Source organism: Gallinula chloropus (assembly GCF_964237585.1).
Source record: "Gallinula chloropus genome assembly, chromosome: 2".
NCBI classification, from domain to species: domain Eukaryota; kingdom Metazoa; phylum Chordata; class Aves; order Gruiformes; family Rallidae; genus Gallinula; species Gallinula chloropus.
The window spans coordinates 127598900-127620755 of record NC_140086.1 but is presented as its reverse complement, the minus strand read 5'-3'; the positions used below and the strand labels follow the sequence as shown (position 1 = coordinate 127620755).

At 41.1% G+C, this 21856-nt stretch overlaps 1 protein-coding gene across 1 annotated transcript in view; it reads right to left on the bottom strand.

Moving 5' to 3' along the window:
• Window positions 1-16241: 16241 nt before the first annotated feature.
• HIBADH (3-hydroxyisobutyrate dehydrogenase) overlaps window positions 16242-21856 on the bottom strand; it is an 80333-nt gene continuing 74718 nt past the window's right edge. The window contains exon 8 of the mRNA XM_084260217.1: window positions 16242-17247. Within this exon, the coding sequence (XP_084116343.1) occupies window positions 17089-17247 (159 nt within the window). The 3' untranslated portion in view covers window positions 16242-17088. The remainder of the gene's footprint in view (window positions 17248-21856) is intronic.

The following is a 21856-nucleotide window of genomic DNA, read 5'->3' as shown; positions in this document are numbered from 1 at the left end:
TTTCCCCTACAATTTTAGCAAATGTAAGGCTAATTCATCACTCTACTTGGAGGATATCTGCTCATCTGTTGATCACCTTGGTCTTCTTTTCAACCCTTCCCTGTGGCCTTTGGCAACAGATTTGTGTCTCCTGACTTCATATCAGGGAAGTTAAGATATCTCCTCTAGACCCTGATCAGCAATGTCCAAGTGCTTAAGGGTTAACAGTTAAAAGGGACATGTTTGGGGTTTTTTTCTCTTCTTAGTAGCTGCTATTAGCCTTACCCTCATGTTTCAGTGAGTTTTCTCCCAGCAGGGAAACTGCCTGCTGCAGGGTGCTTTGTTGCTTTCATAAATCTCTAATTAGGTCCCTATCTGATTTAACAAGAAGTCAATCCTGTCCCCAGTCATCTTGAAAGCTTTACAAATCTTTGCTTTTTGAAGATCCCAGTGAGAAAACAGCCTCCTGCCTATCCCACAACTAATCTTTCCTACTTGCTTTGAAGGCATTTCCTATACTCTAACCTCCTCTCTAAAAGAAAAAAAAAATCAGAGCAATTAAATAGGAAAACTTTGCAATGTACATTTCTATGCTCAAAGGATGTCTGTTGGGTGGTTAGGAATGGTTCCTGGCTGAGGGTAAGGCCCTTCACTGGCAATGACAGGGTTCATTAAAGCAGGTACAACTCTGTGATGCTTTGGTAATACCACATTTCAGAAACTTTGGGGCTTTGTTGGCTTTTTTTTTTTAAAAAAAATGTTTAATTTTCTTTAACGCTATCTAGCAACTGTAATTCCAGACTTGACAAAAGAGGGTGGACAGTGGAATTTGTTAACATTTTCTCCACTCAGATTTTGATCTCTCCCTGCTTAACAGGTATAGGCAGAAAATGGAAGAAGCAGCTGTTTGTGGGAAGCAAAATCTGGAAATGGAGGCCAGTAGAACACAGGCATTGATTGTGCCTTTGAGCTCTCCCTCCTGGGCTGTTAAAAGGAAATGTAACATTTCCAGAACCTGAAGAGGTTATTTCTGTACATATAACACAAGCAGGATTAAGAACAAGCAGTTTCCCCTGATAGCAAAAATTGAAATAGCTGCACTCATGTTATGTGCCTCCACAGCTTACATGACCACTTCTTTTGTGGCTTTTGTCCCCAAGGGAAGCCCATCTTAGCCCGGTGGCTGCTTGTGAGGCCCACCGTTCTCTGCAGCTTTCAGCTCAAATACCAGGGACGTGGTGAGATTAATACACCTTTCATGAAGTTATACAAAGCACCTTGTGAGAAGTGCTGAGGGCCTTCAACTCACAAGATCAGGCCAGTAGAAAACTAGAAATACATCTACAAAACAGCAAGAGTGCAGGGGACCAGACTGGAGAAATTTCACAGTGCTCCCTCCTTGTTGTCACCCTCTTCTCTCCACTTCCCTTGCTTACTGCTGTTTATGAGGATGCAGAGCTGTTTGGTCTGACCTGACCTGATGCTTTTCTGTTCTTACACAGGAATACAGTTCAAAGAGAACTGTTTCACATAAATTTGTTTCACTGCAGTTATATGAGCAGACATTCACATAGGGAACAAATCACAGCATTTATTAACAGCCATGTTTCCATGGTGGGCAGGCTCTGAGGTTTTAAAGATTTCTTCTCCAAGCAATTCTCCAAACAGTGTTGAGTATAGACAGGGAGGAAGGAAGAACTGGAGACACAACTGAGAACAGAATTCATGTCAGTAAGAACTTCAGTTCTTGACATCTCTGAGAAGATGGACCCAGAAATAACTTTTATTGCTGGGAAATAGCATTAAGTGCTAAAATCTATTCAGGAATGCACCTGTATCACGTGTAGCTACCATTGGCCATTAGTACCACAAATCATTAGCACAAAATGCTGAAAACCCCACCCCACATCCTAAAAGACAACTGAATTGAATAGCAATTACTGCATCTTTACAACTCCAGTCTCTGTTTAATATTGAATGTAAAGAAGATGACAAAAATCCAAAGATGCTGTGAAGTAACCTGTAGTGATCCTGACTGTGAAACTCAGTAGCTGGATGACTGAAAACATGTTAAAAGCATTCCCAAGGAATTCCTCAGTTCTCCTTGTGAACTGTTTGATGGTTAATTACTGTCACTATCAGCAAATACCACTTCTATTTCCCTCGTTTGAATTCTTCAGGCTTCAGTGGTGAACGCTGGAAGGGAACTGGAGCTCCCACCCCTGCTGCCCTAACAGGCTGGCCAGTCTCACAGATGTTCTCCCATCATAACCAGGCCTGCTTTTCGCCTCCTCTTTGGACAGTCAAGCTGACTCCTGCTTCCTCTGAGTTGCTCTTCTGGTACATTTTCCACACACCAAGTCTGCATTTGTGCAGCAGGCATGGTTAGGGCTGTCAGGGTGGGAGAAGAGAGGTGCCTGTGGCCAATGTAGCAATACCTGCAGAAGCTGCAGAGTAGGTGATGCTCCGGCAGTAAAATTACACTTCTGCTGGTGTAATCTGTTTACAGCCGTCCAAAGCAAAGCACATCTTTGCCCGTGACAGTGCAGGTTGTAGGTTTTACCGGTATCACTAACATACGTCCTGTGCTGTTGGCCAAAACACGCCTGGAACTTTATCCAGGATCACGCCCAGCTTTCTAATGTGCGCATATCTCTAAATATCAAAGCTTGCCACCTCATCCTGAAAGTAGCACTGGGACATCACTAAGGAGGAGCATTAGGACATTGATGTGCAAATGAGGAGATTGGCTGAAATCTTAAATTAATTCTACTTTAAAAGCTACTTGGTAGAGGAATTGTCGGACACAGCAGGTCACTTCTGTGGAGCTTGGTTTTGCATGTCAATACACAGCATGCTCCCTCCTTAAAGGTAGATGGTAACTGAAGAGGGGACATAAGGAGGGTCTTTAGGAGAACAGATTTAATTTTGGGGGGAATAAGGTCTGAGTAAAGACTCTGGAAATTTGCTACATGTTGAGCATGCAGACTAACAGTGGAATAAAAATGAGATTTGTCGCCTGGCACTATTTTGGAAGTGTATTGCAAGGGGCTCACCCATGTGCAAGTCATCCTTTTGATCTAAATCAGAAGAAACAAAGTATAAAACAATTCATCAGCACACTAAAGGCTCAGGAATCCCGTGGAAAAAACTGCAGACACATTCGCACATTAGAGCAATACTGATGTCATGTGTCACAGTGAGGAGCTACAAAGCAGGGAATGGGGAGATACACTCGTGTATCTCCCACATACAGAAACTCAAGAATGCTCAAAGAAAACAAGCAATCTATTAAAATATACCGACTCTGTTAAAAAATTTGCATTCCACATTAAAGCAATAACAGAAAACAGTGACATTTCTGCTGCCTGGCTCTTCCCTCCGTAAGGTACGTTGTATTATTTCCAAGCAGTGACAAACAAAATTGAACATTTCTCCAAAGGTCACATCTATCACAGCTTTTATTTTCTCATTTGAGTCAGTGTATTAAGGTCTTGTTATTTATTCTATTTTACCTGTTCAGTGAAGTAAATCATTCCTTCTCTGGATAGAAACCAAATGTTATTTATAGCGTTGAGTGAATATTGCACAGCAAATAGCCTATCCAGTCAATTCAGATTCTCCTTCTGTTCATTATTTGTTTATGATCAGCTTGCTATTTGTTATCTCAAATTAGGGATGGTAGTTCAGCCTAGATCAATGGAAGATTTAGGCTGTCACATGCAAAATCATTGTACTTCATCAAGTTGCAGCAAATGAAATTACTGCCAGTTGAATTCTAAAGATAATCTTCTGCCCATTAGCGGAAAAGCCTTGAAACAGAACATTGCCCGACATTCAGGGAAGCCTGGCAAAGTTTGCCTTTTACCTTGATTACGACTATCACGACTCACAGGCCCACCCTTCAAAGGGAAACAGATGAATTTCTAGCACCTGGTATCTTTCCCACTAACTTAACAGTTAAAGCCACTGCATGCAAAGAATTTCTGACTTAGACCCCAAACTGTTTTCACTGCGGTTCCTTTTATGCTGGCGGTGTGGCCTGATATCAGCACAGCTCTTTCACCTAGTGCCTGTTTTTTTTTCTCTTTCTAGTTATAGCATGAATAGAACAAGAAAGTCTTATTTTAGAAAGGATAGTTTGGTCTTTCACTGAGGACTTGGGGTTCAGCAGTTGTGGAGTAGTTCCTCTGAAGGCAGAACACTACAGTGAAGCCACAGGTGTCCAACCTCACCCTCACAGGGTAGAGGAGCATGAAGCCATCTCATCACAGACCATCTTGCTTGGGCATCTGGGAACCACCTTGGTAAGAGGATGTGGAGAGAACTAGGGCTTGGTCCCTGTTCAACCCCAGAGAAGCTCTGCCTTCAGGAGTTATGTTAAGATGTGCTTTTGAAAATGAGAAATAACATCCTGGAAAGAGTCACACAGAGGATGATGATGAAGATGATGAAGAGACTGGAGTATTTCTACTGTAAGAAAGGCTGAGCAAGCTGTGACTGTTCAGCCTGGAGTGAGGGCTGAGTGGGGATCATACCACTGATTATAAATATCTGAAGGCAGGGTCCAAAGAAGCTGGAGCTTCTGGACACTTTCTAGTGGCACAAAATGAAACACAGGAGGCTCTGTCTGAAAGTCAGGAAACATTTGTTTTTTCCTTGAGCATGGGCATAGGTTGTCCAGATAGCAGAGTCTCCATCCTTTGAGATATTCAAAAGCCATCTGGACATGGTCCTGGGCAACTGGTTCTAGGTGGCTCAAACTCAACAAGGGGGTTAAAGCAGATGACCTCTGGAGGTCCCTTCCAATCTAAACCATTCTGTGGTTCTGAGACTGTTCCACACACCTGAGGGCACTGGTATGACAGACTGCCACTCAACATAGTGGTCTGTGTGTCTGCCTGCAGTTTTCAACGAGGAGCTATCCTTGCTTACCTCTTCCTCTAAGAAAATGTTAAATAGAGCTGGTTCCTCATCGTGACCCTGTAATTCCCGATTTCTAACCATTTAATATTTAACTACCTTTCATGAACAATTTTGTTGATCTTCATTTTCAAGTCCAGGCAACTTGCCTCTCTGTTAATTTTTAAGAGACCCTGTCATAAAGTAATACCATTCAGAAGTCAGCAACACTTTTCATATTCGCTATTTCTTGAAAATTATTTAGTTTAATGGTATGAACTGATTTTTATAAAACATCTGACACATTCTGTAACTCGAGGAGCCACACTGCTGTTTAAATTGGTAAAAAAATTAATATGGAGAAAAAGTCCCATCCTACTGAAATAAATGGGAAAATTTCCATTGCTGCCAAATGGATATTTTTACTTGCTGAGAATCGTGTCCAAGTGGCACAACTCAAAGTCAAAGATGGAAATAACAATGTGTGCATGCATCAAAAATATCCACTGCAGTTTTTCTCCTTCCTGTTCAGAGAAGAACACTACTTCTGAGGTCTGTCGTGCAGCCCAGCTGATGAACATGCCTCATGCTTCAATAATTTCTCCTATTGACATAGGGGAGTCCACAGGCAGCAGAATTACTTTCAATATCATGTGCTTTTTTAATAAATACTTTGGCAGTATTCTTTTAGTACAGTACAATTGGTTAGCCTTTATGGCATGCAGTAAATTAATAAGACCTACACACTGATTTTTATTACTTTAGGTAGAAAGATCACAGCCTTCGCAATGTAACTGAGCAACTGTAAATTACTGTTAACAACTACATGAGAGAGAAGGAAGTGGAAAATTCACCTCCACATAGAGGATGATTCTTTCCTATTCTTCCTTTGTGGGTTCTGGGAAGAGAAGCCTTCAAATAAAATAAATAAATAAAATAAAGCAGACGCTAATGGGTTGGAAACCCTGTATGTCTATCAGGGCTACTGAGAACTTTGTAGGTCACCATCAAAGGAATTCCTTACAACTAGCAGGACTGTCAGCCATTATGTTGCCTAAAAAAACATTTTTCATGAGTGCAAACTTATTTTGAAATCTTCTAAAATTTGGGGTCATAAAAACAAGCCCCCACAGAAGACAGTTTTTAAATCAAGTTCATACATCTTGTTTCCACAAGTAATAACCTGGTTAGCTCCATAAGAATACAAAGCTAACTGAGTATGGCAACTCCTGTATTAGAAGAACAAGTGTTTAGGCCATTATCAGTATGCTTCCCAGAGTGAACATTTACAATATGCAGAATATGGTCACAGACATGACACTTCACCAAACAGAAGATACATTTTAGTGTGGATCTCACTTCAGCTGACATAAAAAGAATCCCCACAGAAGTCTGCAAATGTGCTTGGTTACAAAATCAGTGTCAGTAAGAAGAGGATCAGCTCCACACTGCTGGAAGGCCAAGGCATGCAATCTCACATTGAGCTGATGTGGCACAGGTAGCTCTCGAATGGTAAAGTAACAGTCAGACTTTTGCAGCAGCAGGAAAAATCAGCTCCTCTGAAGGGATGCACAGCATCTGACTATTATCAGCAGCAGGGTGGGAGGGAATCTGGAAAGCTAAGCAGTTGGTTTTGAGGAGCCAGTGACCACACTGTATGTTTTGTATTTGGAGCTTTTTCCGGAGCAGCTGCAGACTGGTCCTAAGCACGGAAGGTCCACAGGCAAGTCAGAGTGCTTGAGACAGGCCTGAAGCACCATCTTGCTCCATTGCTTCATCCAAAAGAAAACCCACTTCTGTATTCTGGGATCACTCTGTAATTCGTATCAAAGTACAATAAATGGGTATGGTCAAAAAACAGTTCCTGCTCTGGACTACATCCCTGGCTTAGACAGAACCTTAGAGGCTGATACAGATGCAGCTGCTTTTGAATGAGAAGAGGAGACTTCATGGTCACTTTGTCAAAAAGCCAATTCAGGGAGCAGGAGCAAGGTACAAGGTGTGAAAACAAGAGTGAATGTGATGACATAAACCCCAAATTCCTTAGTGCTTTGAATTTTATCTGTTCCCACACCTCAAACTGACTACACAGCATGCCAAACACCTGAGTCAGGATCAGGTTGCAAAGGTACAAGACAAAAAAAACCTGTGGTTCAAATGGAGCAGGAGAGCCAAGGGAGACAGAACATCCTAACAAAGGAAAGGGGAGGGGAGGGGAGGGGAGGGGAGGGGAGGGGAGGGGAGGAGAGGAGAGGAGAGGAGAGGAGAGGAGAGGAGAGGAGAGGAGAGGAGAGGAGAGGAGAGGAGAGGAGAGGAGAGGAGAGGAGAGGAGAGGAGAGGAGAGGAGAGGAGAGGAGAGGAGAGGAGAGGAGAGGAGAGGAGAGGAGAGGAGAGGAGAGGAGAGGAGAGGAGAGGAGAGGAGAGGAGAGGAGAGGAGAGGAGAGGAGAGGAGAGGAGAGGAGAGGAGAGGAGAGGAGAGGAGAGGAGAGGAGAGGAGAGGAGAGGAGAGGAGAGGAGAGGAGAGGAGAGGAGAGGAGAGGAGAGGAGAGGAGAGGAGAGGAGAGGAGAGGAGAGGAGAGGAGAGGAGAGGAGAGGAGAGGAGAGGAGAGGAGAGGAGAGGAGAGGAGAGGAGAGGAGAGGAGAGGAGAGGAGAGGAGAGGAGAGGAGAGGAGGGAAATCACATGCTGCTTTGAGGGATGAGAAGAATGTGTCTCTGTGGATGGTGTTTTGTGCCAAAGACATGCACACATGTGATGGAAGAAGAGAGGAGACCACATAACAGACTGGCTATGGGAGGAGGAGAGTGGGAGATGCTTTTTGCAGACTGTGATCTGAAGCCAACAAGCAAAGGAGAGCTGTCAGGGACAACAAAAGAGAACTGAGAGCCAGCAGCAAGAGACTCAACCAAAAGGTCGGGTTTATACAGACCAAACTGAAGAGACTTCTTTGTCCACCCTTGGAGGTGACGTGAAGCAGTATGAGCAGATATAGGCACCTAAGAAGTGGCTAAAGACAAAAGAGGGTTCCAGAAAGATCAGAAAGATGCAGATGCTTGGGAAGTGTTGGACACGTGGGACAGCTACGTGTGAAGCCGTGAGGATCCCCAAGCCCACTGCTGCTCTTGGTCTCTGGGTTGGACTCTGGTGGGTGATGGGAAAAGGGCTGGAATGGAAGGAGGCAACAGCTGTAGAGCTCAGAGTTCAAGCACAGAGGATGTCCCATCTTGGATCACAACTTTGTCCCACCAGGTTCCACTCTGCCTACGGTCATACTTGGCACCCAGGCCATCAGAAAAGCAAGAACAGACATGCTCTAAGGTGGCTAGAGACAAAATAATTTTTGGCCTGCTATTTGTATCCTTAAGCATAAGATTTTATTATGGCTTGTCGGACAGCTACGTATTACCAAGCCCTTTAAAATAATTCCAAGAATTTGACACACTGGTTTCCAAGAAGAGAGCAAAGAATTCCAAAAGGTGTTTTACATGCTGTGAAATTGCAGGTTCTTTCCTTTGTTCTAAATTTACTAGTAATTAATTTCCTCTAGCAATCCCATATTTGAATCTTGGCACTATAAAACCGAGGGGCTGAACACCAGCCTTCAAAGGCAGACGGCTGATGGGCTAATGCAGAGTGCCCTGTAATAATGTAGATTTTATTTTTTGAGGAAGTGTTTGGGTAATGTTCCTATCATAGCCTAAGTGAAAAACTAGCATCTGGCTGATGAAATAAATAAAGGAAAACCAAACTAGGATTTACAGGGAAGAGTTTCCAACTATATTTAGTCTGTCTGTGAAAATGATATGTATTTTCCTCAGTCCAGCTTTCCACCCTATGTTTTCAGGCACAGTGACACTAACCTAAGTTTACTTTTCAAGCAGACAGGGGACACAAACTGGAAATAGTGTAAGCAGTGAAAAAAGAGATTTGTAACATTTGTCACTGTTACTAGGGCAAGGCAGAACTGCACCATTAACTTTCCCATGTCTAACACCAGCGTTCTGTTTTACAATATACGTACCCACATCATACTCTTATTTGTATACTTCTCACCCCAAAGTCTGTGGGACCATTAATATAGAAAGAATCTAGTCTATCACTTTTAAGACCTTCCCAGCTGCAGCGGGTTGGCACTGAAACTGTTTTCAGCACTACTTTGCATCTTTTCACCCTTCTGGTATTTTTGTCTCCCTGTCAGAAGAAGTCACAGTTTTGCTGCTTTTTTGATCCAGAAGAAAAGCAAACCCTTGGCCAAGCTGCTATCAGTTGAGTAGTAATGTCCTGCACTTCAGAATGCAAAAGACACTGAAGTTCTGTAGCTCTTCTACACTCTAGGGTGAATCTCACACTCTGCTGTGTGGCTAGGACTGACCTCCCTTTGTATTAGGCAAAAGTAATTGTGGGGATCAAAAGAAGTTTAACCAGGGAAGAAATTAAGTGCCACAGTTGCAGGCTGCTCACAGCTTCTGCACGCAAACCAGCAAGCATCCCACGAGGCATTTATTGTTATTCTATGGCGATGAATATTTTACGACAGCCTCGTGCTGTCCTCTGCAGCGAATGCTTCAGCTCTGGGATCCTTCCCCACGGGCACAAGTGTCTGCTTCCCAATCCTCTCCCATGCACACTCTGTACCCAACTGAGCCTGAAAGCCACCAATGAACAGAGAGAAGTAACTTTTTCCCAAATTTCCATGTATGAGCTATTCGCCCAATTCCCACACCGCAACACTAACGAGGCTCAGCAAACATGCCAGACTGCCACTCACCAATCGCCTATTAAAATCTATGCAAAGACAATGCTATTTCCAAACCAGGATCCAGCCCCTTCTCACAAAGCCATTTTCTACTGAGATTTCTAACTAAAAGGAACCCAGTAGCTTTCCTGCAAGTAAATAGCTCATTAATGCTGGAAGTAGGGTTTGTATGCAAAGACTGTCCTATGCAAATCAGAGCTGATGAGCACTTAACTAATCTGTTTACAGACCAGAGCTGCTGGGCAGGCCTTGGTGATTTTCTATCAAAGCAAAGAACCATTCTTTATGGGCATCTGGTTGTCCCTGAATTGGTAGTTTAAGCATATACCCTTGCTTCAAAGAAAGATCAAAGGATTTATTACTTCTAAATGAGTGCATTATTTCCACTTACTACTTTCTTGTTTGCAATGTGTTATTAACAGCACTGTGGCAGGGTTACCTTAAGACTTAAGTTTCTCATAGATTCCTGAACGTGATTTTAGATGTTACATGTAGCCTATAATATGCAAGCTGTTACATAGAGAAGGAAATAAAATACTAGCAAACAGATTAGAACATCCATTTGTGGAAAATGAATTAAAAAAGAAACCCAAACAACAACAAAACAAACCAGCTATATATAGTCCAAGAAAAAGGGTATTTTTCATTTTTAGTGTAATGTAAACAATGAGTCTGTTTCAAAATGACATCCACAGCTCAGTGGACACAGCCACTTTTGGCTCCTCTTCTTATGAAAAGAAACACACATCGCTCCCACTCTCAGAAAAAGCTGAGATACCGCAGTCACGAAGTAGCACAACGACCAGTTCAATGAACAAATTCCTCTTACCCCATAAATGCCTGCCATCCCCATCCTTTTGGCTTACTGTTTATAGCTCCGTTTACTTATTAAGTCTGGAAGAAACAAGGGAGAGACATTCATTATGTGCTTTCTGGCACTATTGGGAGCACATGGAAAGCAAGTAAGACCTAACATCTTATTTGCAGGCACACTGAAGGCCTACAGTTAGCTCCGGCACAGCACTGGAAGAGGAATTTTTGGGAGGAAGCGCAGAAGTAGATTCCAGGCAGCCAGGGCCAAGGCAGACAAAGCTGCCAAAACTAAAGCCACAAGCGGCCCGAGGGAGAGTTTGGAGAGGCTGGTGTGATGTTTATTGCTCAGACGGCAGAGCTGGGTGGTGCGATGCGGGACAGGAACTGCATTCTGCTGGCTGGGACTTCAGCGGTGGTATCTGAAGATGTCTGCGGACTTGGTGTCTCTGTCTTTATCACAGTGCCGGAGGGAGAGGATTGTGGTTCCCTTATCTGCTTTACAAGTAACTGCCTTCCACAGATGGGCCTAGCGGGTCACAAGTCATTGCCTCCTTCTCTTGCATTAAACACAGGCCTCATTTGCATCTGCATCTCTGCATCACATAAGCTAACTCAGTTACCTAGGAGAGAGAAAAGTCACAGGAATGGGAGGTGGGGATGGTGTCCAGCAGTTTTCCAGCGAAAATAGTATGTTGGTATCAGGTCCTGAGACCTAATGATCTCCATTTCCTGAGCAGTGCTTTCCTCTCCTTCTTGAAGGGACCAGAAATTGGCTGCTCGTTTTTGAGCATGAACAGCACCCAAATGCAGGAAAAAATGACCAGCTGACCACTGTGGGTTCTTGGTGCCACACAGTAGATAGGTTCAAACAAAGTAGAGCTTGTATTAAAACCTTGTATGTAGAAATGCAGAGGAATCCAAGGATGTCTTAAACCCACGTGTCTGAAGCTCTGGCTTCAATCACCTGTGAGTGACAGAAGTCAAGCCTTTTTTTGTGGATTGGGGATTGATGGCTGCCTGACAACACCAAGGGGACTAGTTGCAGACATCATACAAACAGAGAAAGAAAAAGCAGGGCACAGGCTGCCAAAATGATGCTGTAAAACAGGTAATAGCTGCAACATCCAATGTGTTAGCCTGCTAAATATCAGTCAGTGAAAACTTCTAGGCTCTATACCTTTGGAATAACATAAAACATGACCGGAAAACAAGAATGACCTACTACTGCTAGTCATAAACGGGCCAGTTTAGGCACTGGAAACAGCGAAAGGGTAGTCAAGTACTGGAACCGGCTGCCCAGGGAAGTGGTGGAGTCACCATCCCTGGAGATATTTAAAAGGTGTGTTGAGGTAGTGCTTGAGGACATGGTCTAGAGGTGGACTAGGCAGGGTTAGGCTGTGGTTGGACTCAATCTTAAAGGTCGCTTCCAACCTAAGTGATTCTATGGCACTGCTGCTCCAGTTATTTGCCCAGCTTCCAGGAAAGCCTCTGGGACTAGAAGGCTGCAGATATGCAAATAAGCTAGTTTACAGCTGGCTCAGGTATGCCTGGAACTGATTACAGCCTAGTTCAGACCTTTAAATCATTTGAAAGAAAGTGCTCAAAAAAAAGTAGGCGGCTCAGAGATTTTAAGGACGTTTTGTCATGTGGCTCAAACCGGAAGATGGACACTTGTGTGAACATGGTAGTAACTTCTGGCCAAATGAAACTTACGTCTAACCACATCTGAAGGCTATTACTTTTGTTTTATTTGTCTGGTTTCTCCTTTGAATTTTAACAAAATAGAATTAATTTAAGTTAATTTATTGTCTAAAATGACTGTAAACGTATTGTAACAACATTCATATTTCTTTCCCAGCTAGTGGCATTTCAGGTATATGCAAACTTACCTTTTTATCAGTTATATTTAATTTGTTTTTGTCCAGTGCTCAAAGTCTTTTTGAGATCAGTGAACGTCACCAAACACACATTAGCACATTTATTATCTCCATATATAGCATTTACTTTAACAAACAGAGCACTGTCATCACTCATGGAGGCTGTGTAAAACTAAATGAAGAAATAGCCTGAGTTATCTCTGACCTCAAATGAAAATCCAGACCTTATCTCAGGGTCAAGGTCAAAAGGAAACGTTGGGTGTAAATGCAGAAAGAGCCAGACGGCTTTTAATTATACAGTGGTTATTGTGAGACATTTAGTACTTTAGAACGGTTTATCCACCTGTTTCAATTTACCCCAAGCGCTCACAATCCATGTTGAATGCCAAAACAAAACAAAACACAAGAATCACTGCCATATAGATTCCTAGTTCCATGTCACACATCTACTGAACAGGCCAACCATAAAAATGTTCATCCTCTGTCCACTTAAGAAAACTTTCTAACTGTTGCTATTATTCTTATTGGAAAAAAAAAAAAAGAAGTGTTAACTTTAGCAGCTGGCAGGATGGGTTGTGACAAATCATATATAGAAAGCAACAAATCCTAAAAATGCTGGCAGCCTCTAAAGACCACACGTCCATTATGCTGTTGCACTGAATGGTGAAGACAAACTCGCTACTGAAAGCTTGAGCTTCTCAAAAGAACTGTTAATTCTCATTTGTAGACACTGAACAAAACTTCTCCCCCAACTGAAATAGAATTTTTCAATTCTGCAAGGCTTGCAGTAGGAGTTCTGAGAACTTGATATCGGAGTCAGTAAGAAGGCTTCCCATTTTACAGGGAAGTGGGTCTTATAAAACATTAAGTCTAAAATACTGCAGAGGATCCCAGCTCTATGTGTTGTGCACCAAGAAAACACAACAGAAGTTTCTAAACAGCATCAAAGTTTCCACAACTTATTTGACAGCCTTGTAAAAACAAGCTATATTCTCAACTCCTCTTGAGAAAAGCTGAATTACACCTGAAGGAAGACAATGATCTTTTGCATCTGAAAGACAAATAAAAAGCAATGGGTATCACTCCCAATGAAGTTAGTAGCCTGAGAGTCATGCCTGGGTAGCTTTGGTCTTGCTAAAAGTGGACTAAAAGCATTGGAAGACATCTGTGGCATAAATGCAGCAGTCCTTGTATGATGGTAGCCCTTTTCTGCTTGCTCCAGGGACAGCCCCAGCCTTTCTGCTCCATAAACCATTTAATAAATCTTGTGGCAAAGAGCTGTAAGATTTTAACAGCTGCAGAGATGGGCAGTTAGTTCTCAGACAGGCAGGGACAGCAGCTATTATGCTCCCCATGGCATCTCTCACCCACTGTGGGACAAAGCTGCAATGGAGACTGTAATATCAATTCCAGCAGGTTCTGCTGGCTCCATCCTCTTAAAGCCACTACCCTGACATCTCCTAATCCTGGTGCCTGTAATGTGGCACATTCCCTGCCCAAGGAATGTGCTTGAGCTCCTCCAGAGCTGCATCTTGGCCACATCTGCACTGGAATCATATGAGCATTCAACACACTGTGAAATCTTGGCAGTATTGTACTTAATGGCAACATTCCCATTGATTAAAGCAGAGCCAGAATATCACGTATAATACTTTTACTTGGTCAGAATACCTCCTCTTCCTCCTGAGGCTTGTAAGAGCCATAAATAAAGTTAAAGCAATATAGTACTCAGCAGCTTTAATAGAAGGCCTCCTCTGTTAAACGACCACCAAAAATAGTTGCTTAAGACGGGTTATACTGAATCATAAATGAGAGAAGGCTGCTCAGGATTTTTTTTTTTAAACCATCACTACTTTTATTGGTTGTCAATGTTTTCCTGTTAGTCAATAAATGCATTTGATATGATGACTTTCCAAAGTAAGCATGATGGGAGGGCTAGTTTAACATTCAAACTAATTTAAAAAGAAGTTACCTCAAGTTTCCCTTTGGGACATTTACAAAATATGCAGCTAATTTGTTGCACCTAATTTGTGTGTATGTACTGGGAGGTAATTAGTGTAGAAATTCAACCAATTTTACAATCTTTCTGTTCAACTCAACAAATTACAGTTTTCAACACCTGTTTCTGGCAGGGACAATAGTTTTAGTACTTGTTTAATTTCCACAGATCCGCAGTATGCCTCGTGCAGAGTGAAGGATACATTATCTACATATGCACATGCAGAACAGCCGTAGCTAGCATGAATACCACCACCATTACATGTATCCCATCACACAATATTACCCTGCAGAATTAGGAAAAAAATGTGTATTCTAATATAACTCGTATTAATGGGCTCAGGTATTGGACATCATTAAAGGTTTCAAGGCACTTTTCATAATAAGACTTATTTAAAAAGTTGTTTCTAACTTTGCCAAACTAACTGCTTGTTCTAAAATTTTACATGCTGGCTGTCTGCCCTGAAGCTGGGGTTTTTGGTTTTTTTTTTGTTTTGTTTTTAATTTCAGCCAACATCCTCCTCCAAGAAGGAGACCACAGAACATTTTGTTGGTTTGCCAAAATAGCATTCTGGCAGCCTTTACTCCAACTAGAGCACCCTATGCTTTGGAGTAGGAATTTAAAATTTCATCAGCACTTGTGGGGGAGGAGAAATGAACCCCAGGAAGCCTAAGCTACAAGACTCTGGGAGAAACATAAAAATAACAACGAAGTTTCCACATGCTTAACAGAGACTTTACGATTTCAGAAGCTAAAAGCTTCAAAGAGTGTGTGTCTCACTGAGCATATTCTCTTTCCTCATGGCTCCCAACATTTATGTGTGCATATAATGGTTTCAGAAAAGAACTGATTATGCTTCCTGAAAGCCCAGGGTTGCCGGCAAACACACTCACAGCAAACGTTGCTGCAGGCTGGGGTGAACAGTAGAAGGAAGCGTCTCTGAGCGGCCCTGCTGATGCCAGCCAGACGTCCAAGTCAAACACAGAGGACACAGATTTAACCAGGACTCTCCTACAATGGCTTACCTCATCCAACTTTGAAACGAACAAGGATCCTCCGGGCAAAAGCGTCCTTCACTACATGATGTCAGATTAATTAGGAGACTAGGTCCATCCTTTGCATTTATGAGAGACAGGAGTCCCACAGGAGAAAATGTAATACTGTTATCAGAGATCGAACAATGCATCTGCAACTATGGTTCCAGCACTTGACTGGTTGACTTTGCAAACTTACTGTTTTTCAGTGAAGGTAGTTTTGTGTCTAATTTCCAGGAATGAATGCAATCCTGTAGAAACAGTAGTTTTCTCAAAAGAGAGATGAGCAGTTTTTTAAAAGTAAGTAGTCCTACACTTGTACTTAATAGCAACGAGCCCCAACTCCCTGAATTACACAGAATGTCAAACAGTTTTCAAAGAAAACTGAAAGAACAGATCATCAAGTACCATTTGGTGACTTTGTAAGACGTTACTAATGTGTCCAAATTCTCAGACTATTCACAGACTTGTGCCAATTCAAGAACACAAGTTTGCTACCCAAATGTGCATATATAAAAGGATAAACCAAAATAGGAATGTAAATGCATGATTGACCATTAAGCCTGCAGCCTGTAAGTCTGGATGTGAGTAGTTCTAGAGAAGTCAACATGAGTATAGATATTCATAAAGCCAAGTACGTTCCTGTACTTTTGCAAGACCAAGGAGATGGTGAATAGTTAAGATAATACATATGCAAATATATTACCAACTGCATTTCACAACAAGAGCCCTTGAAAAGTTTTGGTTTGCAAGATAATCTGGAGAGAAACCAAGCAAATTAAAAATAAGACCACTAAATACAAGTTTTTGGTTAACTGTGTTGTACAGTTCATCAAAAGTTCATCAAAACAAAAAAGAAATAATCATAAGCAAGTATTTACCAGTATAGATTTTTATTTCTTTTCAAAATAATGGGGCTTGTTTAGATTTAAAATACTTCTGTAATAACCTAAAACGAATGTACACTTTGCTGGAACTTCTGGTAAGTGCTGTTTACTTGAGTTCTGAAAATGTATGACAGAATACAAGAAAATATAAAATTGGGTTAGCAAAATACAATAATGGAGCTTTACAAGAGGGACACACATTCTATGTTATTTTAACTAACTTGATGAGGCAAACATGCTGTAACAGCTCTCCACTTCAAAACACGTGCCCATAAACTTTATCTCCAACCTGAATCCCAGGAAAAATTCACTAATTATCAACTCAAGGCTACTAGGTCCAAGTGAAAAAAAAATAAAATCAATCTCAAACTGTGTTTCTTTACTTAACAAATCTTCCCTTTTTCCATAAAGTATTAATTTTTAATTTTAATAGATCACTATATATCATAAAATCACTATATAACTATTTTCTTATTATTCAAGATTCACCTAAGTTTGTAGCCATAATGTAAGTTACTTTATATGCAAAGAGTTAAGTGTTTCATAAAAAAAATATTTATTTATTGCATCTAGAGAAAAAAAAAACCACAACATTTGATGGTATTTAAAGAAAAAAAAAATCACTCTCTGGCTAATTGCCAATCAATCCCTTCCCCTGGCTTGCTTTTTTTCAAGAATTATGAAAAAACCCTGGAGTTCGCCGTGATCTAGACAACCAAAGATGATTAGCCTGTATGGGATCAGTATGCACAGTGTCTGACTAAACCCACACACTTCTCAAATGAGCGGTAAGGATAAAAAAATGTGGTTTCTTAGTGTGTCCATTTCCAAAGGAAAACAGCTCACAAGGTTTCCTCCTCACGTAAAAACTGGAACACAGCTGAGAAGTCTTTCAGGGCATAGCCTTTTGCACACATCATCCTGTAGATCTGATGTGCCTGGGATCCCAAAGGAACCGGTGTCTTTGTGTTGGTGGCAGAAATCTGGGCCAAGCCGAGATCCTGTGGGGAGGAATAAGAGGGCAAAGAGGAAGAATGGAAGGAAAGAATAAAAGTCAGGGGAGAAACAAGGATATAAATAGCCATGTACGTATAATAGGTTATTTGGCTTCCATTGTGAAGAGAACTCAACTGCCAACAAATACAATACTCCAGCCTTAAAATTGCAGTCCTGGAAGAAAGGAGCCTTGCTTAGTTCTTCATTTTTAAAACAGTAACTGTGATTCAACAGAAAAAACCTGAACTTTGAAAGGCCTGCAACCTCCTTCCTAACAGAAGTGTTAAGTTTCTAGATCACTATAAAACCTGGAAGCAAGACTCTCAGACTCTTCTTCCCCACTTTGTTATGTCACCTCCAAGAATAAAATTCCCCTGATTATTCACTTAAGCATTTCACATAGGTTCTAATGGCATCATTTCTCTTTCAGGCAAGAGGACATCCTTCTTTCTACAACCAGGTTAAGTATCAAGCAGGAGGGATTTGAATAACAACAAAATTGAAGCCACTTAGCCTACATACATCTACTGTAATGTGACCAGTTAATGGCAAAATGAGAGGCACAGTCCACTTTGTGAATATGAATGGTTTGCAGCCTAACTGGAAGGATGTATTAAAGAATTCCTATGGGGACTGTCCTGGGTCTGCTACCACTCAGAAGCTTTCTTTAATGCCTGAAGATAAAGGGATACAGAGAATAATTCTACTACATTTTAAAACACTAAATTCAGGGGGAAAAAAACAAGGGCAGGTTGCAAAGAGAGTGAATTTCAAACCTGTCCCCCAATTACCAGGTGCTATGACTAACTATGGCCATAGTTAGCTAGAAATAGTCAGCTGCATGCATGCTGGACAGAAATGACAAGCTAGGCTGGAGGATGTCTTGAATTCTACGCTGAATCAGACGTGAAACCAAAGAAGGAAAAGCTAACAAGGCACTGGATATATAAACACATCTCTTGCCTGAGTATGAAAGTAATGCTTGCACTCAAGTTTGCCTTTATAAGGTCGTGCCAGGGAAACCAGTTTTGCAGTCCACATTTCATGAAAAGTTGCAAAAAAACCTCTCAAGTGTTACTGGGAAGGGCCTGGATTTTCTGTCCATCCAGGACTATAGTGGTTTATAGAATTTGGCATTTTTAACTTTTTTAAAATAACAAATTTTTGATACAGAAGAACTGAAAGACTGTAGCACTGCTGAGAGCACCTTTGGCTTCTCAAGGATGACTTACAAGACAGGTCTTTACTTTCTGTGTGTCTGGATTTGAATTAGCACAAGGAAATTCAAGATCTTACTCTACTCTCTAAATGTCACTTCGATCTGTAAATCGGCTCTATAAAGGTCATTCTGATACAAATCAGAATTATAGTTACTCTTCCTATTACCCTTGAATGACTTCAGGATCTACGAAAATGGGAAAAACATACGTATCAGATGTCACAGGATCCAAAATATTCTTCATCTGCATCAGGACAGATCATTCCTTGTTGTCTAGCAATTCTATTGAAAGACTGATGACCTGACAAATCTAGGAACAGTTACTTAACCTCACTTAGAGTAAGACATGCCATGACATATTCCTAGCCTCTTCTACACCCTCTTTGTGAAACATGTTGCCATATCATCCTTTTTATTCAACAAAGCTTAAATTATGTCATGGAATAGTAGAATAACAAAGTCATCTAACCCCGACCTAATGACAGTGCTAAGGTTTGGTCTTGATGAATGTGATCTATTTCTCTCTGAAGGCATTCACAGAAGCAATCCCTGAAAATTCTGAAATGACTGTTAGGACGACTACAAGTTCATAAAACAGGTTTGTTCACTTTAATAACGAAACTCTGTCTCCAAGATGGTTGAACATCAGACAACATCTCAATAAAAGGGCAAACACTCCTGACTGCACAGTGCAGGAATGTTGCTTTGGATTTTTGGTTGGTTTGTTTTTTTTTTTTTTTTTTTTTTTTAAACTTCCATTTTATGAATTAGAGATTCGAAGGAAAAAAAACCCAAAATGTAAGTAAAACTTATCTTTAGTTTCAGGTTGTGAAGCATTTTGCATATTTTCTCTGGAGGTTGGAGATTCCTCCAGTGAAATAGTACAAAACAGCTGTGAAAGATGTTTGCCCTTTGCTGACCTTTTTTTGAAAAGTAAAAATCAGAGCATAGTTTATGGCTTCTCATACTCTTTGGAACTGACAACATCTTCCAGATGTCTCACTGTACCAAATATTCTAACCACTTTTTCTAGCTTGGAATAGGAAAGTACTTTCTTTCAGAAGGCAGTTGCCAATGTATTTAAAAAAAAAAGCAAAAAAAATATAAAATGCTCACTTTGGAAATACCTGGCTCCTCACACTCATTTTGCAGTTGATTTAAATGAAACTCTTTCATTTGGAATAAACCTGAAAGGTTGTCTTGACACGAGTCAAGAATAGCATGATATAAATCTAGCTTTTTCAGGATTCAAATCAGACATTTCATTAGCAAATGTGCTGTGAATGAAAGTCTGAACTTCTGGCCTGCAACGCCTTGGACACAAAGCTGGTGAGGGGAAGTAAACTAGATTTTTAATAAGCAAAAACTTTAGAACAGGTTTCACATTAGGTTTACTAAATTCTATGTTTCATTATCAGATTTCAAGGCTTTAGAGCTTTTCAGCTTTCTGTCCCAAACACTTAAAATAAAGATCCCCTTTCTTAGTTTGAGAAATCCATCAGTGGCAAAATATTTTTAAGAAAGGCTTTGACTTCTACCACATCCGATATGTGAGGAGTAACCTGAAGTTTAGTAATACTGTGCTATCATGTCACTCTTAAATGTTTAAACTGTGGAGTATTTTCTTCTCAACCTCAGAGCTGTACCTACCTCCTTCTCCTTTGAATATGGCTTTTGTTTTCTCTTAAGTGGCAAGAGCATGCTCTCCATTTCCCAGAAAAAAAGTCACCAACTCAAACAATTCACAAACTGTGTGATATTCAGGCTGGAAGGGATAGTAGCAAAAGACTTTTCACAAGCTAAGAAGAAATGTCTTTATAAAGGTCACCACTGCCCCAAATAACACCTTAAATATTATCAGCCCTTCATTCAAATAATCTTTTGTCTACACAGAATAACACAGCATTGGTCAGGAGGCATGAGAGGAACCTAGCATCTTTTCTTCTTACTGAGGATTCCAGCCTAAAGAAGCCTTCAGGCTACCTGGCAGGCATGGCTGTCAGAAGAGGCATAGTTAGAAGAGGTGAACACCAAGTACAAACCTCTCTGAGGAACTGTCCTCTTAGTTATCACTGAAGCTTTATAACCAAAAGCTGGTAGTTTCAACAGGCACAAGCCAGGCTACCTTTTAAGGCAGCTTCCAGAGGAGATGAAGGTCCCTCTTAAAAGAAGACCAAAAGAAAAAGTACCCTACCTTTACACAGAAGTTGAAAAGGAAGGGGAAGTAATACGTGCCCCCATCTCATTCATACTATGAGGTTATTCTGGACATATGTAAGTTATGAATTACGAGAGCAGCGACTGCAGCATGAAACAGGGCAATACATGCTGAAGAGATTCTGAAAACAGCATGTAAAATGGAAACAAAAGCTTTGATGCAGTGCCAAGATCAAGTGGCTTATCTCTAATCAATAGCTCTGGCAAATTGCAAAAAATAACTTATCATATTTTATAAATCAATAATTTAAATAACACTTTATTGTCCCCTGTGTTCAATGACGTGAACATGATGTAAAACTTGCTGCTTTCTAGTATTTTAACACATCCCTTAATGAAATTAAACTCCTTATTGTTGGTCCACAAATGTAAAGTGTAGCAGGCCAACCACTGAGGGGTTTTGAGCCATGCATCATTAGCAGAATTTTTTGGTGCTACCACATCCAAAAGACTCTGGACCCACTCTGGACAGAATTTGGCTAATTCCACTGAATGTGCTAATGCACCAACTGACATAAATCAACTGCAAAATGACAAGAACAGCATCAGGAGGCAGGTATCACTTACAGGAACTTCAGCACTGTGGAGATTTGCGTGGCAATATCTGAGTATGATCACCAGCTCTGAGAATGTTGTTTTAGTTTTAAGAGCTTAATTTCCACTGTACGTGGAACGTGGAAGAGCTGAAAATGGCCAGAATGCCTAACCAGTTGGGAGCACTCATGAGCTGGTATGCCCTGTCCTGTATGAACACAAATGCCTTCCTCAGAACAGTATCCCCATGAAACTAATACTCAGTGTGAAATTACTTCCTGCTTAGATGAGAGATCTCTTCCAGGGCTGGTTTTATAATTTACCTTAGGCAATCACTGTGCTAAACCCAGAAGTAGTTCAAGAGTCAAGAGTTATACAGCTCCTTCCTCCGACTGTGTGTCCTCATCAGTGTGATGCAGAGCCCTGACCTCCTTGCCTACTTTCCTCTGGCCTCCAAGAGCTTTGTTTTCCAGACCACAAAGTGACTCAGGACAGTGCTTTTCCTAGAACAGCCGAGACCATGGCAGTAAGTGCACTCTCCTGGGATGGGATAGCTGTAGGTTACAACTTCCTTGTGCTGAGAAAGACCTAAACCCCAGATCTTCCACTTTGTGGATAAAAATTTACATTACTAGGTTATTATT